Source organism: Marmota flaviventris, chromosome 4 (assembly GCF_047511675.1).
Source record: "Marmota flaviventris isolate mMarFla1 chromosome 4, mMarFla1.hap1, whole genome shotgun sequence".
Lineage (NCBI taxonomy): Eukaryota > Metazoa > Chordata > Mammalia > Rodentia > Sciuridae > Marmota > Marmota flaviventris.
This window is the reverse complement of record NC_092501.1, coordinates 122496588-122524434: the sequence shown is the minus strand read 5'-3', so window position 1 is coordinate 122524434 and position 27847 is coordinate 122496588. Positions and strand designations below refer to the sequence as shown.

The 27847-nt window shown below is 37.5% G+C and overlaps 1 protein-coding gene across 4 annotated transcripts in view; it reads right to left on the bottom strand.

Annotated features, from left to right (window-relative positions):
- The window catches only part of Dgkh (diacylglycerol kinase eta), a 192534-nt gene that overhangs the window by 88856 nt on the left and 75831 nt on the right, over positions 1 to 27847 (bottom strand). For all 4 annotated transcript variants that reach the window (XR_011707375.1, XM_027928977.2, XM_027928978.2 and 1 more), the window contains exons 3-4: positions 16843 to 16953; positions 14576 to 14656 (exon numbers count right to left, since the gene is read on the bottom strand). Coding sequence is in view for 3 of the 4 variants with exons in the window: in XM_027928977.2 (XP_027784778.1) it covers positions 14576 to 14656; positions 16843 to 16953 (192 nt within the window). In the remaining variant the exon portion in view is untranslated. The remainder of the gene's footprint in view (positions 1 to 14575; positions 14657 to 16842; positions 16954 to 27847) is intronic.

Genomic DNA, 27847 nt, shown 5'->3' with positions numbered 1-27847 from the left:
TCACAAAGCACAGTAGGATTTGAGATTAAAATTTTCCTGCCTTCCTAGCCATCAACTAGAGAAAATAATGTCAAAGAATTTCTGATATCATCCTGGAAGGGCAGGCAGAAAAGACTGCATGTGCTGCTCACTTAATTTTCCTTAAAAATAATAATTGGGTCCACTGCACAGTTATATCTCGATTCCATACCAACTTGTGTATTCTTTAAAGGTAAGAGAGGGAGGGGCTGCAAAGGTACTAATAAATAATAAAAATAATAATACTAACAATAATTTTATTTACTAACATGCATAGGTCTCAGCAAATCAGGCACCCTCAATGAACAAAATATTTATAAGCTGTATAACCATACATTGCATCAGATTGGAAGTATTACATCGTATACAAGAAATGGAGAAGTTTTTTAAAATTAATTAGAATAGCAAAAATCACAATGAGTTCAGAAATTATTTATGTAGGCTGTCACATACACTCCCACTGTAAATTAGCGGTATTAGTTAATGGACACATTAAAAGTTCTACCATTCATTTAATATTTCCAGGCTGTACCAGAGATTGCAACAATGCATTAGCCTCATTCCCTTGGCACAAGTGTGTTGGTTTATGACCGCAAATGCCTTTGTACAGGACACATATGTAATGAGAAACTTCAAAATAAAATATCTTGTTTTATATTGGTCTCTACGAAACTAAAATATTGCCAAAACCTAAATTTCCCACTATTCCATAGTCAAACATCAGGAGCAGAGAAAATACTTGAATATGCCCAAAACGTAGAGCTAAGAAAACACCACAAAAGTACTTTAAGCCATTTTTTAATAGTGAAAGCACCCCTCCCAATTGCCTGCTAACTATCCTCAGATTTTACCATCACTTTGCATTTCCAAGGTCCAGAAATGAAGTCTTGCCCTACAGACCTGTTTTATTCCCATTTTTCTACCCTGAATTAAAGGCACCACTTGTATAACCCCCCTCCTAAACCAACAACTCTGCACTAGCTTCCTCTGCTCTTTCTCTCCTCCCCTTGGCCACAGTTCCCTGGTCTTTCTGGAGAAGGCCTCATATCCATTCCTTCCTTCCCTCTCATTGCACACAATCTCACTCCTTCCTTATTATGGTTTCCTGGGACACTGTGGCACTATCCAAGATGGTCTTCATGCCAAATCTGTCACTCTTGTCAAATGCATCTAATAAGAAGGTACCAGAAAGGGTTCCCATGGAGCATTTCAAAAATCTCTGAATAGGTAATACATATTTGTGATATGAAATTCAAAATGTATTTAGAGTTAAATGTATGTCTCCCTCTTAGACCTGCCCTCAGCTACCAACTTCCCTTCCTGAAGGCAAATTATCAGCTTCTTGTGTTCTCTCTAGAGATAGTCTACTTACGTATAATAACTATGTGCATTCTTGAGGTTTAAAGACATAAAAATGTGTGTGCACACAGAGTAACATTTTATAAATGCAACTGTTCCACATATGAGTTTCCCACTAAATAAAACTTGAAGTCAAGTATGTATTGTCATACTTAGAACTGAATCATTCTTTTTCACGCCTGCATAGTATTACATTGTGTAATATATTTCATAATTCAGTCCAATTCAGCTGTAATTTGCACATTTGGGTTGTTTTGAATCATTTGTTATTATAATGTATACACAATACCCTTTTACATATGTCTTTGCACATATAAACAGGACATTTCAATACGCCCAACCCCAACTCTGGATCATGAGTGTAGTGAAGGCTCTGCTGAAGACTTGAAAATCTCTCTTTAAAGAGAAGTGAAGTGGGTAATTTGTTTACATTGTGTTAAGAGATTTTTTTCTATAATGGCTTTGAGGAGAGTAACATCAGTCCTTGCTGATGGGGATGCTTCTACCCATCCCCATAAGCCACTTATTCTCTAAAAACATATTTGTTTATATGAACACTTCATCTGGACAAACAAAACCAAACCACAATTCTTTCAAGGGCTCCAACGGAAGAAGCTGCTTTGACCTGACAGCTTTTCTCACACTGTAGGCCCAATAAACAGAGAAGATCTAGTAGTTTTGTTGAACAACTGGGAAAAATTATTAATTTTTATTTATTGGTAAGATTCCAGAAAAAAAAGGGAATAAAAAGGCCTAACATTTTTGCAGAAACCAGACCACAGAGGCCAAAACCTCAGCCCATTATTCCTATAAACATGAGATCTACAATACATAGAGTGCTTTGACTCTTCCTGCTAAACATTAGTGGCAGGCCTATGTGACTTCTGGTTACTCATCCAGTAGTACCCACTGTCAGACCTTCGTACCAAATAGTACTATGCTAGATTATCATAGAGCATTAATAGAATGTGTAAAAAGGGTCCCATCAGCAAAGGCAAGAATCCCTACCACCCAGACTATGTCACTGGGCAGTGCCTAGGGTCTGGAGCAATGCAGGCCATCACTCAGTCTTGCTGGAAGGGGTCATCAAGTCCTGATGTCAAGGGTCAGTGCCGTACCTTCTACTCACTACTCTCTTTAACCTCTGCATTGAGTTCCATACCAGTATGGGCAGCTTTCCAGATGCTTCTGAGAAAGATAGCTGGTTGACCCTCCTCTCCAACCCTGAGCTAACATAACCTGAGGTCCAGAACTGTCCAAAAGCCTTCAGATCTGCTGCCAGCAAGTCTCAACCTGTGTAAACAGCAAGACTAAAAAGAAAATATATACAAATAAAAAATATCCAACTGGATAACACTCAACTTACCTGCTGTCAATAAAAAGATCATGCTTATGACTTCACCCATTTGCTGCAGACTACACTATAATTTGTTTTCTATAAGTACAAACCTAAATTTATCTTCATATATTGAGATTTGATCTAGGCCAAGTTTAAACTGGGTTCAGAGACTACAAAAATGTGTAAGACAGAAACTATTGAAATAAAAGCCTCTTTTTGCCAACAATTAACTTATAACTTTCTCATCAGGAAATTAAATTCTTATCTGACATCAAGGAAGAATACTGAGAAAGACTAAAATTGTTACATCTTTCTCCATAAAGATGATTAGCCTAATGACCATGAAAATCAATACTCTACAATAAGCGAGGAGCCTAATCCTTGCTAGCTGTCACACTGTTCAACATAAACTTTCCTCTTGCTTGTAGGTAATGAGGATTCACCAGGATTGGCCAGACTACAACCCAACCTATTAAAAATGGTAGGCCCTCCCTTATCTGTTTACTGTGATTGTATTCTTAATCACAGGAGCCTGAAAATTCTAATATGCCACTCATTTTCATGGAAAGAGCACAGAGTTTAAAATATTAACTATGTTCCTTTACATAAGTTTACACAAATTAAGCTCTCTGAAAATCACCTCCTTCATCTGTTGAATGAAAGGAAAGATACTTCATTGGTTTATTGAGATAATGAAATAAGATATAAAATGTACTCATTACTCCTCATTATAGGCTATAACAAAGGATTTAGGAACAAATGAAGACTCATTTTTTTTTCATCTAAATTTCAAGTACATCTTAATTCTTTAAAACCTTATAGAATAGTAGGCTTTCCTTGGTACTATTCTAATATTTATTAATATTCAAAGCTAACCTAAAATTATTTTAATGTCTTTTTTTAAGATATTGATGCATTTACATTGCCCAATGAAGCCAAAATCTGAGAGGTATAACAATGCATTCTCATTTTTAGAGTATCTCATATGGGAGGCAAGGCCCATATGAGAGTCACCAATGAGAACATGGTATGAGGGACACAGAGGCCCTTTCCTGGGAACACATAACTTAGGCCTCATCAGGTCATTTAAGACTCTACCAGGCTCAGATTGCTCACAAAACAGAGGGTTGCAAACATCTTTGGGATTTTCTGGAGAATTTAAGCACTGTTGTTTTCTAATATTTCTAATTTCTTAACAGCGCACCAAAGATTCTGGCTTCTTAGAAGATTTGAAACTTCAAAATTCTTAAGAAACAACACCATCATAGCTAATGCAGAATTCCAAGATACTAAACCCATTCTGAGCTTGTTCAGATGGTCGTTGGGATCAGATACTCTTTAGCTAATATTCATACAGTGTTTTATTTTAAAATTTTTTTATTATTGCCAGTAGCTCACTTTCATATATTAAGTCCCTATTCCAGGTACTTACGTAAGACAAGATTTTGTCTTTTATAGAGTCTGAAGCTTCAGTCTATACCACAAATGGTTATCAGAAATCAGGGTCACTCTAAATGAATGTGGGACTAAAATGCCTTCACTAAAACTTCAACCATATAAAGACCACAATGAAGTTCAAGTAAATCCAGTAGGACTTCTTCAAGCGGTGCATGGTGCATCAGTGGATGAATCAGTCTGGTAATAAGTGAATAAAATTTCACTATACTCTGCACAACTTAGAAGCCTGTGCCTGCCAGGATGGTTGGTGGGACTGGGGCTGCTGGTTCAAAATTTAAGACATGTTGGCCAGTTTTTCACATAGAATCTCTCAGGGACGAAATGGAAGTTTCAATGCCATATAGCTATAAGTACTGCAGGATCATGTTGACAGTGACAGCACCAGCTCAGAAATGTCTATTTGACACCTGTGGAAAGCCTTATACATTGAATCTATGCAGGAAATACAATTTATAACTTGTTCCAAGACCAGTAAGGCTGTGTGGCATGAGGCTGTTCATGTGGGAGTTGTAACATGCAGACGCACTAGAAAAGTCAATCCTCCAAGATACAAGGCTAACACTGGATCAACTTTTCATCTGGACAGCAGTTTTCCATTGGCCTTGCACAAGGGGCTTAAGGCTAAAAGTCTCGCAGGGAATCAACTCACCTCATCCAGGCCAGGGATAAGAAGTTCTGTCTGATTGCCATATTTTGGTCTCAGAAATACTGGTAAGGAGCATGTTTGTGAAGAACAGACAAAGAGGTCCCAAGGAGTCTGTCTATGGAGTCCTGAGTAGGCGGGGCCTCAGGTTTAGGAGACTATATAATTGCCTCTCTTTCCTATGGCATGAGTCCCTGTAATGTCAGTTTCCAGTACCAGTTGGGAGGTGACTCCTTGTCTATTGTATCCGAGGATACTTTATGGACAGGGACATGTTCCCAAAGGCAGGCACCATCTCCTTCTAAATTTATTTTCATTCAAGTTAAATCTTTTTTTAGAACTTGTTGCTCAATTGCCAGTTCTTTTTAATCACCACTGAATATTTAGAATCTAACACAATGTCTGAGGCATACCGTAAATGCCCAATACATCTTTTCTAAACAAATGAGTTCTAAGAAAAGTCCTGAAAGTAGTGGAGGATGGGGTGGGAAATGCACCAGCCTGTGAAGATAGGAAAAGAGCTGGAGGCAGCAAGTTGAAGGTTCCTGATCAGGAGCACCATGTTCTTCCTTAGTCATAGACCTTTAGTGAGACCAGGCACAGCACAAGGGAAAAGTAATGCCAAGCAAAGCAACTTACAGTGATACCCTGCCCGGACCTCCAGTGACACAGCTCTTTAGCCCCCTCTGCCAACTTTTTCATAGTGTATATTCAGATCTGTCAGACCCTTTGATGAAGCTGATCTATATTCTGAGATTCATTACCATGATCTGACTTTTGCAAACAAGCCCAAGATTCCAAGAGCCCCAAAGTTGGCATAATTCTCAAGGCATGCTCATTGGGTCTTGCCTTACTTTACAGAAAGCCCATTTGGAAGATTTATGTTAGACTACTAGAGAGGTAGAGAATTCAGGAAATTACTGCCAAGATTTATGGATGGTTTCTAGTGAAGATGGAGACAAGGGCACTGTTCTTCCACCTATAACTTATCTTCACCCCAAAACTTCAGTCTAGCTAAAAAAGGACCAATGATTTCTTAATGCCCTGGGACTAAATGAAAAGACACATATGAGAAGCCCACAAAGAAAATGACAAGACATGTCATTTTTAAAAGTCCCTAATGTCTAAGATACAGAAATAGGAATACAAATTTCAAGTTAAACTCATAAATTATCAGCTTTCATAGTAGAAAGCCATCTGCATTGTATATAAATCAATTTTAAAAGGCAAAACAACAAGCACTTAAAATGCATCATATGGTATCATTTTAGGGTGTTATAAAATATTATAAGCAACATAGAGATAAAAATATGAGGTCTACTGCTACCAGGCATCTAATAAATATATAAGTAAAGGTGATGCCACAGCAATGATTAATGAGAGGCAGGAATGTGCTTTTTAAAGTCTTGTTGGCATAAAAATAGTCTGTGACATTATACAAAGACTTCAGGAGTATATTATGTAAAACCAATATCAAGGGAAAAGATGAGAAAACTGTTCTGGACTAAAACATGAAATGATACTGTTTGGTCCAAAAAAAAACTAGAGTTTACAAATATCACTCATTCACTCAACAAGAACTTCTTTCATTTATTCATCAAATAACAATTGGCTTTCTTCTGTGTTCCAAACACTGTGTTAGCCTTGGGGATCCGGTGAAGATACAGCCTTTGGATCTACAAGGAAATTTCAGTCTCTACCAACTCTTCTCACCATTCCCTCATACAAACCCCATGTCAAGATGTCTCTGACAGATCATGAAGAATGGTTATTTATCTCTTGCTAAGTAGTTTAGTGGGGCAGCATGTGTAAAGGGTCTGGAATACTGCCCAGCAATCTCTAAACCTACTCCTCCTTGCCTACCCCAACAAACACCAAGAGCCTTCAATTTGGTATTAACTGTTCACAGCTATTAGCCATCCAACCTTGAGGAATTCATCTCAGCACTTTTGAACTTGAGCCTGCTCTCATAGCTCTCCCGTGAAGTCTCTTTCAGCTGACAGAAAAGAAGATGACTAAAGATTTCTAATAATGGGCAGGGTCATTACCTCACAAGGGGCCTGTTCTATCAGATGGTGTAAGTTAGAAAGTTCTTTATGTTGAGCTGAAATTGTCTCTCTCGTGAATTCAACCACAGGTCTTTGTACTGCATGTGGCAGTAACACAAAACCAATCTACTGCTTCTCATACAAGGCAATTCCCCGAATATTAAAAAGATACTTGTCACATTTTCCCAAATCTTTAAAATAAAAAGTGTCCTATAATGCCAATGGATCCCATAATTCCCAGACCTTTTTATAATATTGGTTACCTTCCTCTGTGAGCTCTTTAGCCAATATTCTTCTATAAGATACAGTGCCAAGAATATAATATAATATTATAGATTTGTGGTCAGACCAGCGAGTGCTTTTGATACATCTGATAATGCAGTCTAAGATTATCATTGTTTTGAAGCAGAAAAGACAAAGAAGCCAGGAAAAAACAATTAATGCAATATTATCAGAACCACATTTATCTAAAGCTTCAGAATAAAGAGGCAGGGTTGCAAAGTGGTCAAGAGTAAGGATTGAGGGCACATGACCTAGATGGGTCAGACTTCAGTTATTCCATATATTAGCTGTTAGCCTCTCTGTTTCAGAGTCCTCATCTACTGTTATGGTTTAGGTATTAGGTGTCCCTCAAAAACTCATGTGTGAGATAATGCAAGAACATTCAGAGGTGAAATGATTCGGTTATAAAAGCCTTCACCCAATCAGTGAACTAATCCCCTAATGGGATTAACTGAAGGCAGGTAGAGTGTGGCTGGAGCAGGTGGGCACTGGAGGTGTGGCTTTGGGGTATATATTTTGTATTTGAGTGGAGTCTATGCTTCCTGGTGTGATGTCTTGAGCTGGTACCATCTGCCACACTCTTCCACCATGATGTTCTGTCTGACCTTGAGCCCCAAATGGAGACAGCTGTCTATTGATTGAGACCCCTGAAACTGCAAGCCCCCAAAGAAACTTTCCTCCTCTAAAATTGTTCTTGTCAGGTCTCTTGGTCACAACAGCAAAAACATCTATCAAATGGAAATTATAGTAGTTCTTACTTTATAGGACTGATAATAAAGCATTAGATTAATTATCAGGTATAAAGCAGTTAGAACAAGAACATGGTAGTTCCAACAAATATTACCAAATAAGATAGGCAACTTGTTATTCTAAGTAATTACTTATTTGGGTGACAAATACCTTTTGAGTGATGTGCAGTGACAAATAATATGAAAAGAAAATAACTTTTAGTTACTTCCTTTGAAACTAAATATTGAGCTATTAATGGATAAAAGCAAACTGACACTTTCTTGGGTTCAAAGGATTTGATGTCCCTCTTCAGAGAGATGAACTGAACTATGTCAACTGAGAGAAAACTAAAAGGAAAAATACAATAAACAGAAGTAACCATTAAAGAAACAAATTCTTAAGAACATTTTCTTCCCTCCCATTAATACCCAGCCTTTTCACTTAAATGATACTATGAATGCATGATTTCTGGCATGTTATGTGCGGGAAGAGTATGTTCTCTTTGCATTTTGGCTTCTTTTAAGTTCTTTTTAAAACCTCCCAGGAAGAATCATAATCAAATGCTAATCAATTTTCATTATATCTGTTGGGGCAAGTGACCCCTGAACTGAAATGGCTCTTGGTTCCAGTGCTCATTTAGATTTAAAAATAAGAACTCTCACATAGTGCCTGCATGTTACTGCACATCCCTCAGAGTGCAGATGTGCAGTAACTGTGAGATTTCACATATATACCCCTGCAGCCTGCACACTGAAAATACTAGGGATGGTTAAATAAATAAATGACCTATGATTCTTTCTTAGTTAAACAAACACACAAAATACATATGCTACTTTCTCTGCAAACTTCCATAAGAAGTTTTAACAATGCCAATACAATACTTCCTTTAAAATGACTCTTTTGTTTAAAGTTTAGTTTAATCTCCACTAAAAGTTAAGGGAAAAAAATTTTAAGGAAAACAGCTATTTGAATAGCAGGTTTTGAAGTTGAACACATAGCCTGTGGTGCCATTCAAATCATTGAAAAGCTCTTCTTTAACAAAAAACATTTACCTAATAAGGTACAATTATTTCACTCATTACTGAAGGATTGTTTTTCCCAATAATACTTTTTAAATAAGAGATGAACATGGAAATAGATCTTAACTGTGACTCTGAAAGACAGGCAAGATGAAATGTTTTCTCAAAAGGAAGTTCATCCAGTTTGCTTAGGTTGGTTCCACAATTTAGCTATTGTGAATCGTGCTGCTATAAACATTGATTGCCTGTGTCCCTGCTGTTTTTAAGTCCTTTGGGTATAGACCAAGGAGATGAATGGATTTTTTTAAATGTGGTATATATATACAATGGAATATTACTCAGCAATAAAAGAGAATAGAATCATGGCATTTGCAGGTAAATGGATAGAGTTGGAGAAGATAATGCTAAGTGAAGTTAGCCAATCCCGAAAAACCAAATGCTGAATATTTTCTCTGACATAAGGAGGCTCACTCATAGTGGGGTAGGGAGGGTGAGCATGGGAGGAATAGACAAACTCTAGATAGGGCAGAGGGGTGGGAGGGGAAGAGAGGGGGGATGGGTTAGAAATGATGGTGGAATGAGATGGACATTATTATCCAAAGTAAATGTATGAAGACAGGAATGGTGTGAAGATACTTTGTATATAACCAGAGATATCAAAAATTGTGCTCTATATGTGTAATATGAATTGTAATGCATTCCGCTGTCATATATAACAAATTAGAATAAAAGAATTTTTAAAAAAGAAAGTTCATCCACACATTCCTTCAAAATTCCCAAACTTTTAGAATTTGGCAACATGGTGCTACTTGTGAAGGAAATAGAAGGATGACACAATCAGGATAGTAATAGCCACGAACATTAGTTAAACTGCATGTGCTGATCACCACACTAAGTAGTTTAGTGTGTTCTCACAACTGATTTGATCCTCATAACCCTAAGGAGCAGATACTATTGTTATCCTCAATACAGGTGAGAAACTTGAATTTAAAGTGCTAATAAATATGTACAAGGCCACAAAACTGGCTGAGCCAAGATCCAAATCGAGGCTATTTGACTTCATAATCTGAGCTCCTATCCTCTGCAATTTAATAAATTTAAAAAATGGGCATATACACTCCTGATTAGCAAGAAAAAGACAAAGAGAGCACAGGATATGGAAGGAAAGATGTTCAGTGGATTAAATAAAGGGTAATGAAAGGAAGAGATGGGGAACAGAATAGGAAAGATAGTGGAATGAATTGGACATAACTTTCCTATGTTCATATATGAATACACCACCAGTGAATCTCCACATCACGTACAACCACACGATGGGATCCTAAATAGAATAAGTTATACTCCATATATGTATACTATGTCAAAATATATTCTACTGTAATTGTATCTAAAAAGAACAAATAAAAATAAATAAAAGCCAATGAATTAAAAAGAGAGAGAGAGAGGAAGAAAAGAGAGAAAAAAGAAAAGCAGATGTAAAAATCATAGTATAAGGTGGAAGGAATGCTGCGTGATAGGTAAGGGCCCTACATTGGCCATCGGGAAGTCTGGAGCCCTTTCCCAGGTGGCACCAGTGTGACCCAGGGGAAATCAATTCTTTTCAGGTGATTATAAAAGACAACATTCACATACAGCATAGGGGTGTTAATGAGAAAATGTTATAATGAAAACGAAAACTCCAAAACACCATATAGATATCATTCAACTAAAAGGAAAATAATTTGTAATGCGTAACAAAAAAGAATAATATATAAAGACCCTCACAATCATAGAAAATGTCATGGTAGAACTTAAACTACAAGTAAATTAATGAACATAAACCTAAATACTCGTAAAATGACCATAAGGAGAGTAGGGATTGTCCCTTTCTATTCCCTACTCCCATCAATGCCACCTAACTTCACAAATGCCTTAAATGTTAGCAGGTTTGTTGTTACCTACTGCAGAAGATCCTCAAAACCACAAAATTAAACTGTGATCAAAAGTAGCCCAATTGAAGACAATTAAAAACTGGTTTGTATTTGTGTGTGTGTGTACATGTTTGAATTTATTATATACAATTATTTCAATATTGTAAGATCTGGAGAAGAGAAACCTGACTATGCTGTGTAACCTACAGAAATTTTGAAATAAATGAGCTTTGTTATAAGCCACTATGTTTGTAGTAGTTTATTATAGTCATAGAAAACTAATACAATACCCTAGATGATTTAGACAACTGAAAAACAAGACAATTATTAACTCAAGTTGGGAGAGGGAGACTATGGAAGAAAGGAAAATAAGTCATGCTGTATATACATTTTAAATCATGCCTACAAATCCTGTGACACTACTGTCTTGTTGTCTAAGTCCCTTCCACTCGCAGTGGGACTAGCTTCAGTGATTTGCTCATACCAATCAAAAGCAGTAGATAATTCTGAGCAGCTACTGGGTTAGGCCAGTTGCTACCCTGCTCCCTGGAACCCATTTTATAGAGTTCAGCAGTGGATTTTCAGGCAAAACATAAGTTGTCTATTTTCTACTTACTATTTATAGATTTTCCACATCCTACTATCCTCATCAGTAGATCATCCTGAGGGACTTCAAGCAGAAGAGGGACAGCTATAAAGAAGCAGGATTTGGCCATCCCTGGATTCTTCAGACATGACACTATCACGCCTCAACATTAACCTCTGACCTACAATAGCTAAAATAACAGCACCATAATCTAGAAAGGCAGGATATTTAAATATTTAAAGACAGGGAAGATAGTCAATTATCAGTTGAGAACATGCCTTTTTCTCCATTTTACACCCTTGAATGTTTTATCAGATCCATTTGCTGTAAAAACCCTAAGCAATCTGCAAAAAGTATTAGTCCCTACATTTCTAGGAGGGCAAACTTCAGAAATAACATTTGGCTGAATGAAGAAACTTCTTGAAAATATTTCAACAAAACAAGTCTTCCCAAGCCTAAAAAAAGAACTCTCAACTTATTAATTAAAATCAACAATATTTATAAGGTCTAGCAGAGCTTGTAATAAAAATACATGCTTAGCTAAGCATAAAGCACAATATGTAGATTCTATAAGAAACATATAACAGGAGAGACCACACATAGTTTGAGGACAAGAAAGAGCTTTATGTAGAAAAAATATGAAAACCTCCCCAAACTCAGCTTCTTCAGTTCCCCTTGCCTTTAATCCAAGCCCTAGACCTTGTCTTCACCTAAAATTATCCCATTCTTCAAATTTGAAACCCTCTTTCAGATTAACTCTGGTTCCCTGTTAGGGGGAACCCTTGTCCCCACCTCCACAAGTCCCTATAGAGGACAGAACTACTGTTTCTTCCCCAGGGGAAACAAGTGGCTGATCTAGATGGTAGGGCTTCGAGGTTCTTTCCTCCACCCTCCCATTCCTTCACCGGGGAGGAAGGAGGAATGAGCCACATTTCCACCTTAGGCCTCCAACAATTTTTGAGAAGCCCTGAATTCAATAGGAACTGGAAACAACAAAGTAGTATCTGACTACCTTGCATTTTATTCTCCAAAGCTGAGAATGCAGAGGGGGGAAAGATGGATGAATTATTCATTCCCCCAAACACCCAGCAATCCCTTTCTCTTTCTGTCCAAAATGACCTATAAACCACCAACTTGGATCAATTCAATTGTTCTCTAATGTCATTTAAAGAATATTTAATAAGCATAGGGATTAGGAACATTACAAAAAGGGTTCTTTAATCTTTGCAGGACTCTATTGACTACTTAGTAATCTCTGTTCATTTTCAATGCTCTGTAGAAGCCATTCCAAACCTTCCTGAACTCTCACAGCAGATACCCTTAGCCTTCAATTTCACTGAGAACAGGGTAGTATTTGGGATTGACGTACAAGAGCCTCAGGCCTCCAAAAGCCTTCCTGCCCTGTTCAGTGCTAGCTCTTAACCTGTGCTCTGAGGCCTGAGCCCTTCACCTTACTTGATGACTTTGCTCCATCAATTAATTAGTCTCTCTCTGTCCTGAGTCTTTGACACTTGGTTCCACCAGTTTTTTCCTCTCTTCAAAACCCTCTTTAAAAACAAAGCAAAAGAACAACAAAACCACAACTCTCTTCCACCCTAGACATTCTTTTAGCTGTACCTGTCATCCTTTTAACAGCCAAGCTTTAGAAAAAAGCTAGCTCTGTCTGCCTTTTTACTTTGCATTCCTAGAGTAGCCAAGTGGGTGCTACCCCTCCACCAAAGCAACTCATGTCAACAAGGCAAATGAGTTCACAAATTCAATCACCACTTTTCAGTTCTTTGACTTGACCCTCTACAACTTCCATCTTGAAACGGTCCCCCTTTGGGTTTTTATAACATCACTCCTTCCCAGCTCTCCTTTACTTAAGAAAGCTCTCAGTCTCCACTGCTCAGATCTTACATTTTAACATTTTCCCAGGATTCTATTCTGGGCTTTCCTCTTCTTAAACTAAACTCTCCCTGGGGAAGGGGGAGAGGGAGAGGAATATTTACACTATGAATTATCCCTCATGCCCATAAATCAATAAGACTAAATCTGAATTTGTTTGCTTCCTCCCTTACCCTTCCCTCTACCAGCACTCACCTCCATCCCTCACTTCTCCCTCTACAGAGCTCTCTGTATTTGTTTATCTGGCTGTCCCCCCTGCCGTGGCATGCCCAGAGGATGGACATAGCCCACTAGTGTCAGCAGTGGTAGTGGCTTCTCGGGGTGGGGATTGGGAGTGTGACAGAAGCAAAGCATCTTAGGGGAGCTAAGGAATGTGCAGTTATAAATGGGACCCCACATGAGCTTCACTGAACTGTGAAGATCTGAAGGGAAATTATAGACAGACGCATATACATACATCTCTGAGTTTCTTGTGTTTAGCATTAGTGCCTGGCACACAGTAGCCACTCAATTTATATTTTTTTGAATTAAAGAAATAAAAGAAGAATGGGATACCTGGAATAAGTCTGAAGAACTGATAGGATTTCAACAGCTGCAGAAGGAGGAGGAATCATTCAAGTCAAGGGAACAGGAAAAGCTCAGGCAGAAGTTGCCCCAGGGGTGGGACGCATAAGGACCAATAATGTCAGGAACTCTGTGAGGCTGAGGCAGGATATTACAAGGCTTTCCCTCTGAGTTGGGGTTGTACTATACATGCAATGGGGAACAAGTTCAGTTTTTTTTAAAAAGAAGTCATTTGTGATCGGAAAAGAAGAAACTGGAACAGAAGACACCTCTTAAACAGCTCTTGAATGAATGAACTAAGTGAGAAGAAATGAAGGCCTGAACTGTGGCAACTTCCTGAACAACAGCAACAGGAGTAAAAACGGGAGAGAAGGAGAAAATATTATTTTTAAGACTGTTGATGAGTAACAAAGTTTTTACATATTCAAATGACAATGGAATTAATCGAAGTATTAATTTAAAGCACTAAAATTAAAATTAAAACAACAAAAAAAAAAAACAATTAAACCCAAGTTTACTGGGCTAATTGATCATGAATAATACTGAGTATTAGAATGTACAATGATACTTGGTATTAGAATGTACAATGTACTTATCAGATTTTCTTGTTTTAATAAAAAGCCCAACACACATAAGTTGACACACTGTTGATAACTGAACTGGGCATCTATATAAACTCAGGAAAGACCATTTTACACCCTTTGCATAGGGAGTTAATAGAATATGTCCATACCGTGAAGCTGTTGTTAGCATTTTTTGTGCTTGCTTCAGCTACACTGGCATCTGAGAGGTCAACTTCGTCAAATATCAGAGACTGTTAATGAAAAAAGAAGACAAACATATTAAGTAAAACTTAGCCCCATGCTCTCCCATACATTTTACTATGAAAGCTACGTCAAGAATAAGGACCAGAAAATGAAGAAAAAATTAAATGAGTGATATCTTACAATTTCTTCTAAGGATGGATGAATGAAACCATAAAGTATAACTGAGCCATAAATCCTAAACTGAAAAGAACTTTAGAGAACCCCCAGGACAATCTTCCAATGCAAATTCGCTGGACTCCCTGAAAGCACAATAGCTACCACTTATAGAGAACCTATGGAGTTTGCTGTGCATGCACACACAGACATATACTCACAAGCTTGTAACAACACTGCCAGGCAGGCAAAGGCCAAATCATTGCTCCCAGGTCTGCTAAGTGAGAATTGAGAATTAATTCTGGTTCGAGGTCATGGTGATTTACTGAACATTCTCAGTCTTATTTTCCTCATTTATAACGTGTGTCCAAATAAGACAGTGAATGTGCTCTGCAAGAAGATGTGTTTCTTTTACACTCTTAAACACCATTTTAACCAGTGTTAAGTGGCAAATGTTCCATAGAAAAGAGGAATGAACTGATTCAAAATGAGTTAGTCACTGTTCACACTCATTCTGTTTTTCAGAATGAAGAAGGATGGCATAACAGTGCACCTCTATTAACTGGGGGAAAAAAGTACCTCCTAACCCTTTTTGTGGTGTTGGGGACTAAATCCAGGGCCTCATGCATCAGCAAAGCCCTCTACCACTGAACTACACATACATGCAGCCATAAGGGTCACTCTTCTCTGATAGCTTCCACTCCCCATCCCCAATTTCCACAGGGTTATAGTACTCTGCTCCCATTCAATCATTCTAATTCTAAGATGCTCACTGACTGGCAGACATTTACAATCTAGCACAGGAGACAAAACAGACAAAACCAATTATAATGTAAGAGACATTGTTAAAAGTGGAAGAGAAAAGACACAATAAAATTGGGTTCTCCAGGGAAAAAAAAAACTGAATGAATGATGGGATAAGGCCTATTTGAGGGAGACAATAAAGAAAACAGAGGGTTTCATCAAGGGGAGAAAGGGGAGAATCATTCTGTAGATAGAAAACATAGGCCCAAAGGTTGAAGGCTGTCAAAGAGTGCCTCTAGAGACAAACAGGAAGTCAGAATGGAGCCAGGTCAGGGATGACCTTGAATATCCTGACTTTAAAAATAAGATTATTTTATTTGGTTAGTCCTACATAAGTATTTTTTTATTACTTCTATTATAGCTGCATAAGCTAAGTATTGGGTTTGTGTGTTTTTATCTCCTGGTATACAACTTTATCAGGAACATGTATTTTTTTTTTTTTTAAATGGGATTATCCAACTGGCACAGTAGCAAAAAATCTTAATGTTTATTTTTTAAATAATACTATAATTTCAGTTTTAATGGGGACATTTTATTACAAATTTTTCTTCCAAGAATGCATTATTATTTAACTCAACTATTACATAAAATTTATGTTGTCTTGATTTTATTTCAATATGATTTTCATTCTTCTTGCTACTATAATAGAGTAATTATTTTGTGCCAAGTATTATATATGCACTCGATTTGCATTATCACCTTTATGCCTCTTCTCAACAATGAGAAGAAACTGTTAACAACTCCCTTCGTGGGCAGAAAAAGGTTTTTTTTTTTTTTTTTTTTTAGAGAGAGAGAATTTAAATATTTATTTTTTAGTTTTCGGCGGACACAACATCTTCGCTTGTATATGGTGCTGAGGATTGAACCCGGGCCGCACGCATGCCAGGCGAGCGCGCTACCACTTGAGCCACATCCCCAGCCCCCAGAAAAAGGTTTAAAAGTAAAAAGCAAAAGAAAATTAGAGAAACCAACAATTTGAGTTTATTATAGCTAATAAATTATATTTAATATTTTACTTTAATTGGAAGGAAGGAATGGAAGGGCAAGGACAGATGAACTATAACTTTCCTATAAGATGATTCTCAGGGATATGTATAGGGCTGACTGAAATTGACCTCCTAGGGATGAGGTCCAAGATGGATCACATTTTTACCAACACCATACAAAAGTAGGCTCATGCTACCATGAGGCTACAAGACAAAAACAGCTTATACAATCAAATTTTTAAATATATCCACAATCTCAATTCCTTAAAACTAGTATTCACTTGAATTACCTTGGAGTCCTTTGCATAATAAAGTGTCCGGCCTCGAAGTTTGAAGTAACGCTTTTTCCATCTTTGGAAAGAACTGGTTTGCTTCAATAGCTGTCCTTCTTTGATACTGGTCTGGGTGGAAAGAGAAGCACAATGGCACAATTAAAATGAAAACTAAAACCAAATGCAATTCTGAATCAATGATGCAAAATCATTAACATTTTGAATAATATTTTTCATGTCTTACAAATTACAGGAGAATGTTTCTCTCATCACAGCTGAATCAAGGGAGCATGTGAGCAAAGTCCCAAAGAGCAATCATGAATTCAACATGGTTCTCTTCCCTCAAAGAATTCACAAACGGTAATGAAAGACACAGGCACACAAACTAACATTTGTAATACAGTGTGATACACATGTTGTCTAGTATATAGTAAATATGGTAGAGGTGCAGTATATATAATGATTAGGAAAGCACATGGGCTCTGGAGCCAGAAAACTTGTGTTTAATTCCTATCATCACAGGTAGCTGGATCTTGTTAGACAACTTACTAAACTTTTCCATGTTTATATTTACTCAGCGATAAAATAGGAATGTCATCAGGACATACCTTACAAGGTTGGCGCAGGAAATAAATAACTAACACGTAACAACTTAGTCCATGACATATAGTAAGTGTTCGTTAAATGTTAGTTATACAACAAATGTGCATATAAGAACTACGCATGGTGGCCCAGAGAGGGGAACATCAGCTCACCTCAGAGGGAGTCAAAGAGATCCTCCCAGAGCAAGGCTCCACCATGCATCTTGAAAGAGTGTGTCACAATAAAAATGGGAAAGGGAAGGGCATTTTAGGTGTGTGCAAAAGTAAAAAGTTTAAAACAGTATGGACATTGGTGATTCTTTAAGGAACTCCCTGTTAGAAATGCAGCCAAGTGTCTGCAGGGGGGAACAGCAGGAGATACTGCTCAAAGAGGTAGGCAGGGCTCTGTGACTAGACAGGGATCCTGCTAAGTGTTTTTAAAAATGTCAGTTCTCTTCATTGTCACCAATGAAATACGTGGAACTTCCCTGACATCATCCAGTCCCACCTTTTCTCAATCCTCTCCATCCAAAATGGCCACTTTGAAATGGGCATGCATGCTCTTCCTTAGACCTGGGCTCTAGGCCCTCTCTCCTCCTGTTCTGCTCTTCCCTCCAATATCTACCTAGCTAATTTCTTCACCTCCTTCCAGTCTGGACCTTCTCATTGAGACCCACCTCACTGACCGCCTGTTTAATGCTGCAATTGCTCTTGTGCTCCATATCTCCCCATCCTGATCTTATTATCCACCCCCACAAAGTACTTTCCATCTTCTGAAGTATAATGTAATTTACTCATTTATTATGTTTATTGAGCTACCCCTATTAGAATATAAAGTCCCTGAGTTTATTACATCTAATAAAGTTAAATTTAATGTTTCATTTTAATTGGAAGAAAAGGAGAAAGGGAGGAAGGAAGAAAGCGAACTACACTAGAGCCTTCCTGTAAGAGTGTCCTTAAGGGACGTGTCACAAGACTAGCTCAAACATAGCCCATTTGGTTGGGGTCCAAGATGGCTCAGATTTATAGTGAATTCAATAAAAGAATAATAATGCTATAGTGAACCTCCAAGACCAAAACAGCTGATAGAAACAAAGTTTTAAATCATCCCAATGGATCGAGCACCGATGTACCTCAAGTGCCAAGAACATTGTCTAGCTAGCACATATGACGAGATCTAGATGAATGAATGGCAGATGCTGAGATTAAATGCCATCTGTTTGATTACAGAGTTTATTTGCAACTTTCACACCCTCCTGTCTCTTATTGTCAGTGACATAAAATATTGAGAAGTTTGTTGTCTCCAATAAAGTAATTAACTTATATTTTAAGGTTTCCTTCCAAATTCAATGAGAGATTTCTTCTAGAGCTTGCTCTAAGACTGTCCTCCAAGAATCGTGAAATCATTTCAAGTTTAATGGTAATAAAATACTTCTGACACTTCAGAACCAAAGAGCAATTTAGAATCAGATAGTCAGGCTTCCAGTCAGGCTCCCCCACATGCTAACAGTATGAACCTAGGCAAGTCACTCCAATTCTCTGCCCCAGTTTCCTCTCCAAAAATTGGGAAGACAGATACCAACTTCACAAGCTTGTTGCATCTAATTTCATAATAAGATAATGTCTGTGGAGCACTTAGCACACTGTCTGGGTTACAGAAAACATTCAATAAGTGGCAGAGAGTGTTATTATTATGATATCATTATGCTATTAAGTTCAGGGAGTATTTCCCAAGCATCAAATTATAAGAGCTTCTTGGAAGAAGTAAATAAGTGTTCACAGGCCACTGTCAAGGCAAATAACAGCTACAGTAGATGGAGAGTATCAAGAGATGATGTTACAGGAGACAAGAGCCAGGGTATGCTGGTCACGACAGGCGTCTGCTTTTTATCCTAAGTGCAAAAAGCTAGTGAAAAATTTGAAGCAGGAGCAACAATGGGGAAATGGGTGTGAAAAGAAGTGGAAGAACAATTAGGAGTTTGCTATAGAAGGGCAGGGGAGAGACAACAGACAGACATTGGGGTTGGGTGGTAGCATCATTCATTGAGATGGAGAGAAATAGAGGCAGCATCCACTTGGCATACCAATATACATGAAGGACAAAAGAGAGGAGGAAAAAAACAGAGAAAAAAATCCATATGCACTTGGCTGGAGCAACCAGGTGCAAAAGACTGGGTTGAGAAAGGGACTGATAGGGAAGGTAAACAGTTTGAGCAATAAAAATTCTGGTTCAAGATTCATGCTCCTTAAATAGTACAATGAGGAGGAAGACTGACATATACTAGAGCAAGCTGGTGAAAAAATGAGCCCATTTGCAGTGACAGCCTCCTGGGGAACACTTTTAACCCAATCACAGAAGCCCTCATTCTGAAATCCCAGGCAAGTGGGAACCGTGCACTAACCTACTCAACTGCTAACAGCCCACATGTTAATATCTTCCCAGTGCTGTACCAGGGAGTGGGGGCTGAAGATCTAGGCCCCCAAGACCCCACCTCTAAAAACCCAGAGAGAAACACACAAGTGCTCCTAATTTCATTTTATGATGAAACTGTGCTGTCATATCTCAGATGCTGCCACATCAGAGCTATTTGTTTCCAAATAACTAATCATAGTGCAAAATGTTTTAAGAGAAGCATAAGTCAAAGGTTGCTGTGCATGTCCCTCCTTCCTGCCTTATGTGTGACTAGAAAATTCAGGAATACTTTTTAAGACGGTGGGGATGTCTAGAGTTAAATTACACAATGGGACTTAGGTTCTTGAAAAGTTTAAGGAAAGACAACAGGAAATTCCCCAGGGGAAAAGAACCTCATCATGGATCTTCAAATTGTACCCATAAAAGAGATCAAGGCACAAGGAGTAAGAATAGACTGGGGCAGGGAACATTTTACTTATTGTAAATTCAAACTTATTCCCAAATTTATTCTCACCTTGAATATAAATCCAAATTATCATAAGTTTTAAAAGTACTGATTGCTGGGTGCCACTCCCAGAGATTCTGATTTGATTAGTGTGAGGTGCAAACCAGGTATCAGGAATTTCGGAATGCTCCAGGTAATTCTTATGTTTGCCATTATGGAGAACCACAGCTAGGGTAGAGTTTAACTGCACATCATCTCAATCAATTAGTTGGAATCCTGTATTTATGAGTTACCTATCTTTGTATTCAACCAACCACAGATGGAAAGTATTTGGAAAAAACTGCACATATACTGAATATGAATAAACTTTCGCCATTATTCCTTTAAAAATACAACTATTTACATAGCATTTGCACTGTATTATATTGTGTAAGTGATCTAGACATGATTTAAAGTATGTGGGAGAATATGCATCCATTATATGCAAATACTATGCTATTTTATATGGTCTTGAGTCAGAGACATTTGAGTCAATCAAAAGATATCTTCCAAGAAATAAATAAAGATGCTATAAAAAACATATCTTTCAAAATTACTTGGCTAAAGTAATTATAATTCTTACTGTAAATTCAAATTTATTCCCAAAATATACTTAGTCTTTGTTATATTCTCTGAATTCAAAGTAACCCCTATTTATTTATCCTTATTAAAGTGGATGCAGCTAGGCATGGTAGCACATGCCTATAATCCCAGCAGCTCAGGAGGCTGAAGCAGGATGATTGAAAAGCCAGCCTCAGCAAATAGCAAGGCACTAAGTAACTAAGTAAGACCCTGTCTCTAAATAAAATACAAAATAGGGGTGGGGATGTGGCTCAGTGGTTGAGTGCCCCTGAGTCCAATCTATCCCGCCTAAACTAAAAAAAAAAAAAAAAAAGGACAAAAGTGGATGCATTCTTAAGCCATGTTCCCACATTGTACACAACAGCAAGATACGCTAGTAGGCTAGTCTCCAAAGCTCTCCCTGGAGCTGGATAACATGTTAAGAATTATGGAAAAGGCTGGGGATGTGGCTCAAGCAGTAGCACGCTTGCCTGGCATGCACGGGCACTGGGTTCAATCCTCAGCACCACATAAAAATAAAATAAAGATTTGTGTCTACCGAAAACTAAAAAATAAATATTAAAAAAATATCTCTTTCTCTTTAAAAAAAAAAAGAATTATGGAAAAAGACAGTCTTTTTTGAAGTAGCATGATGAGATGCCGAATCTCACAGGATGACATCTTGAAGCACTCACCCCCCTCATTCTGCTTCCTGTTTTCTTCCATCACTTAGCTTCTCCCTTCAGTCAACAAAACAACATGAAATTTCTGCTAGAAATCATGCAGCCTAGCCAGAAAGAATTATCATGGCTCTCATCAAGAACCTAATTTTCATGCTATACCTCAGAAAGAAAAGTCTGATATATGAACACTTCAAACACACATGGTTGTCACCATAGAAAGGTCCTTATTCTGGCTATTCTGGCTACTTATGAAAAGGACTTCTCAGAGGTAGTGTCCCTGCTGTGGAATCTCCATTCATTGCCAGTCACAGAGGCCATTAATGAAGCTCTAAGGGCTGAAGTGCTGAGTCCCAGGAACCTGGGTACCAAGTAAGAACTAAGAGTACAGGCCAGGCAGGTGGCACATGCCTATAATCCCAGCAGCTCGGGAGGCTGAGGCAGGAGGATTGTAAATTCAAAGCCAGCTTCAGCAACTTAGCAAGGGCCTAAGCAACTCAGCAAGACCCTGCCTCTAAATAAAATACTGTAGATGTGGCTTAGTGGTTAACCATCCTTGGGTTCAATCTCCAGTACAAAAAAAAAAAAGAATTAGGAATACATTTTTACATGGAAACCACATCATATGCCAGCCATGGTGGCACATGCATGTAATCCCGGCAACTCCAGAGGTTGAAGCAGGAGGACAAAGCAGGTTCATGGCCGGCCTCAGAGCCTCAGCACCTCAGCAAAACAAGGTCTCAAAAAAAAAAAAAAAAAGGTCTGGGATGTAGTTCGTTGGTACAGCACCCCTGAATTCAATCCCCAATACCAAAACTAGAAAAGAAAGAAAGAAACCACATGATCAATATTTGTTCAAATTCTAATACCAGCCTCTCCATAGATGTCATGGTCATGCCTTCCTACTGAGAGAATACACTCTGTCCTCTTTCTTACTGAAACTCAGACAGCAAAGGGCTCCCTTCTCCCCCACTTGTAAACCGAAGCTGTAATGGCAAAAGGGAATTAATCCTGATACAGGTACAAAAAAATTGAATGAGAAGGTAATGGGTAAATTAGGAATTTACACTCAATTGAGGATCAGTTATATATTGCCTTCACCCCAGACTGGATTGTAAACCACTTGTAGTCTGGATCTGCCTCATTTGCATTTCCATCATGAAGGTTCTATAATATTTAGAGACACTATTTGAACCCAAGGTACTTTCTATATTTCTTTCATGGAAAAAAAAATGTGTTCTAAGTTCCAAATAACCAGGTCATAAACAAACTATTTCTGGAACAAAATCTAGTTGTGAGCTGGGGTCTGCATGCAAACAGGCAAAGTAACCTCTGAAACAATGGCTTGTAACTGTAGTTGGATCAAGAACTCTTTTTAGGATCTAATGAAAGTTATGAAAACTACCTCTCCAGAATGCACACACTTACACACTACAAATTACATACAATTTTAAAGGTTTCATGAATTTTCTGAATTCACCATAACTAAAAATGATGACCTTCACACATCAGGCTGGATGACTTATTGGTTGTTTTTGTTTTTTTTCTTTTTAATAAATCAGGCCTTAATATGGGTATGAGTAGCAAACACTAATTTCTTTAACTTTCTCTTCAGTTAGCTTAATAGTTTTTAATTGCATTTGAAACAGCAAGATTTAATATTCTTTAAGACATTAGAGAGCAACAACTAAAATGTTTGGGGTTCCAATTTTCTGTTGGGATCTTAGAAGTAGTTAATTATTACTTCTCATAATCAAACATATTCTAAAATACACAGGTATTACCTAACTTGAACATTTAAATATGCTTATTTATACATTTTGGAAATATGATATTTAAAGACATACTACCTAGTCATATGTATTTGTTGTTCTTCCCAGTAGCATTAAAGAAAAATGTTGTTTTATGACAATGAAAACCTTGCCCCAAGAAAAATTAATTTGAATTAAAATACTAATTCCTTCAACACATTTGAAAATATAATATTTTCATCCTGTGGCTTTGTTTTGTCCTAGTTTATCTTCCATGACTACAGATGTGCAAACCTCAGGGCGACATGTTATTTTCACTCTGTGACTGAGGAAGCTCTTATCACCTACACCTCGACTACCTCAAATAACCAAATGGCAGTTTAGTGTCTCCGTGTCCTATCTAGTTTCATGGTTTGTTGCTTCCTAAAGTGTACTCTTGTGATTCATAAAAGGGCAGTACGTAGAGAGGTTAAAAGAGAACATGGGAAGAAATACAAAGAAACTACAGTAGGAAGTATCAAAGATTGTATTATTAAAGTACCAATGAGTGCTTTCAGAGAGTTATTCTTTTTTAAAAGAAAAAAATCTTGATTTAAAAAAAACCTTTTATGATTAAAAAGAGAATGTTGCAAGAAAATAAGAAAAGAGGTGTGAAAATCGAGACTTGATCCATTAAATAAAAATAATCATTCACCTGATCAGAAAGTAATACGAAATGTTAGTTTAAAAATAAAAAGATTAGCTGGATGCTGTGGAACACTCCTGTAATACCAGAAGCTCAGGAGGCTGAGACAGAAGGATCACAAGTTCAAGGTCAGCCTCAGCAGTTTATCGAGGCTCTAAGCAACTTAGTGAGACACTGTCTCACAATAAAAAAATAAAAAGGGCTAGGGATGTGGTTCAGTGGCTAAATGCCCCTGGGTTAAATCCCTAGTACCTAGATAGATAGACAGATTGATCACATCAAAGAGCAAGGTAACTATACTTAACACTACTGAAATGTTCCTTTATAAATGCTTAGGATGGTGAATGTTATGTTTTAAACCACAATAAAAAGATAAAAAGATTTTAAGACACAGATAAATAGTCCAGAAGGTCCTTGGAATAGAGGCTAAAAACTCTTTTAAAAGGGAGCAGTATCAGTACCATTTAATCTGGGGAAGTTAGTAACAAGAGAGAAAAGGAAACTACACTGAATATCCCAGAGGAACTGTCTTGCTAGGTTGAGAAGTGAAGTTCCACCTGGCAACTACAGCAGGGCTGCTTTTTGGACCCAACTGTAGGTGATCACCAAGGTCATATGAAGGCTCACCTTGGCCTTGACTCAAGGAGCAACTTTGAACTTTGTCATATTACACAGTACCAAGCTTTTGTTCCTATAAATCAGTTTCACTTCTGTCAAATATTTGCTCAGATTCATTCACACATGAATTCTTTATTTTCCCCCTGATAATGTTTAAGATATCCAAACAGACATGCCTGCTCAATATGGTTTTACTTCAAGACTCTTGGAGGAGAGATATAGGAAAATCCTCTTGTAACTGTCAGGGTGGCCTTGGAAGAGTCACACAGTGAATGACATTGCTGAAGTGCTAGAGCATCTGAGGTTACCCAGAGTAGAGAACCTAGGATCCTTAAAGGCAGAGTGTTAAAATGTTGTGAAAACCTACTTACCCAAAGAAGAAATCATTTGGAAATTCAACCTATGGAAGTGTGTGTATTGAGATTTTTGTAAAGTTCTGTCTGAGGCAATGAAGTAGAAAAGTTAATGTTTGGTCTATGTATGTTATAGAAGCATTGTTAGGAGAAAGCACAAATAACCCACTTCATTCTCCATGTGGTTATTAAGGTAATTTTCTAAAATAAAAGCTTATATTGTTCACTGCTCAAAGGCATTGGTTGGTTCTCTTTTGCTTTAAGCCTCAAGTCCCACTGGTATCACAGAAGAAGGAACAGGATGCTTTCCACTGCCTGCCTCTCTCCATGCTGCTTTCTCTGCCCCTTTCTCTCTCCTCAGTTTCTCTGTCTTGAAATCTCCTAGTCATCTCAACTCTTTTCCAGTACTACAGCCCTGTAAAGGGTCCCAGCTGAGCTCCAGGAAGAAGCAGCCCCTCCCACCTTCACCCCTCTAAAGCACTCCCTTCTGTATCTGTGGAATAGCACCTAAGACACCAAATGACATCCTTTTACATGTTTATGACTGCAGGAGGCTGTGGCCTTCATAAGGACTGTGTCCAACCAATTTTTAAACCAACACCATCTAACACATTAGGAGACACATCATAGGGCCTCCCTGAATAAAGCTGTGGAGTTGAACTTAAAAACTTTGAGTGATAGTGTAAGATGATCTGTAAAGAAATTGAATTTTGGGGGGCTGGGGTTGTGGCTCAGTGGTAGAGCACTTGCCTAGCCTGTGTGAGGCACTGGGTTCCATTATCAGCACCACATAAAAATAAATAAATAAAGGTCCATTGACAACTAAAAAAAATATATTTAAAAATTTTTTTAAAAAAACTGAATTTGAGGCTGGGATTATAGCCCAGTGGTAGAGTGCTCACCTTGTGAAAGGCGCTGGGTTCCATCCTCAGCACCACATTAAAAAAAATAATAAAGGCACTGTGTTCATAAAAAAAAAAAAAAAAAAGAAACTGGTTTTTTAAAAAAGAAAAAAAATCAGAAAACAAGAAAGCATGGGCACCCGATTGAGGGGAAGTTTTATCAGTGAGTAAACAAGAAATGGTGACTAGAGGTAATATTAAGGTTTCTAGGTTCAGCAGTGGGGAGCAGGGAGCTTGTTTCTTTCCAGGTACAAAACAGTAGCTGAAGCAGTATACAATTTTGCATGTGCTCCTGGGGGGGGGGGGGTTGTCCTGGGGGAAAAGCTAGGGAAAGACAGACAAAGGGACAGAATATGTCTGTCTGCACTGATTTTAAGAGCATGGCTCATTCAGAGATGTCCCTTAAGTCGTCACTTTCAGGGCAAATAATTTGTTTTTTTCCTACACATCTCTTAGGTTCCTTTTTCATCTTGTATAAGCATGGATCAATCTTCTGCAATGTGTGAAGATTGCATGGGGAATATGAAGATGTGCAAGACAGAGTCCTTGTCTTTGTGGGTTTACAAACTTCTCTGTGTTATAACATACAAACCATTAATCTTAAATGTTGAAAAAAAGAAAAGAAAAAGAGAAAAAATGTTCTTGCTTTCCTCTAAGGAATGTGATGTAAAAGATTCACATGAAAGTTAATCCTTAAAATAAAACTACTGTTTATAAATGGCTAAACAAATAGTTTTTTTTAAATATAGTTTTTTTAAAATATTCTTAGTTGTAGATAGACACATGCCTTTTATTTTATTCATTTATTTTTATGTGATGCTGAGGATTGAACCCAGGGTCTCACGCGTGCTAGGCAAGCGCTCTACCACTGAGCCACAACCCCAGCTCTAAACAAATACTTTTTATAAAAGAAGCATAACAAAAATTATTAATTTGTCACAGCTCTAGCACATACAATCATGTAATTAAAGTGTGGTTAAGAAAAAAAATGGGGAAAAATGGGGTTCCACAAATTTCAAAATAAGTACACCAAATGAAGAAACAATGAATTATTGTTTTAAATCACAACATTATATTCAACACTAGTGGTCAACAAGAATAACAAATTAGAGCTATTAACAAATTAAAGAAATAGTTATGATCAGGAAGTTATTATTCAGAATCTGTTAAAAAATAAGTCTTATATTTTAATTTTGTTTTCCTCACAATTTCCAGGATGATGGATAAATTCACCTCTCCCCTCACAAATGGGCTTAGAAACATTTACATGTAATGGACAATTAGTCATATAACCTGGAAGATATTGGCTTAGTACTATCTGATCCTTTCAAAAAAATCAATAAAGCCATAGAGATACTAACTGCAATCCAATAACTCAGTTTCCAAATGCTAAAAACAAAAAAAGTAAATAAATTTGGCTTTTTTTGCCCTCAAAAATTAAGCTTTAAGTGCTTAGTTTAAATAATAAACTTAAATGGTTTTAAAAGTTGAAAGAACTCATCAGCTACTTTTCTGAGACCATCTGTAGTTCAATGTCTTAAAGCTGTGAAATTGTTCACTTTATGGTCCTTGTTTAGAGCAAATAAAAGTAATTTCTCTTTTAAGTCACATATACATGAGCACTCAGGGATTTCATCTAAATTTTCAGAAATGCTTATGTATCACAGGTTGAAGTTGCTTAAATGGAATACTACTACTACTCTGAAGCCCCAAGGAGAATGAACTTTAAAAAGAGTCATTTGAAGCCTTTTGTATAGCTAAAAATCTTTGAAAAATCAGTTATTGTCTGATTTATCTAATTAGTGTAAATTTCAATTTATTGGCTTTGGATGAGAACATTAAATAGGTGTGGTAAAGTGCAAAGATCAGTATGATTCATAATTTTTACAGATGCCTTCAAAAATTCCAGAAAAATCTTTAGCTCCCACTGGTCTTGCCCCAGCAGGACCTTTCACTTCTTTTTTAGGGAATGGAATTTGGTGTGATGAGAGCAAT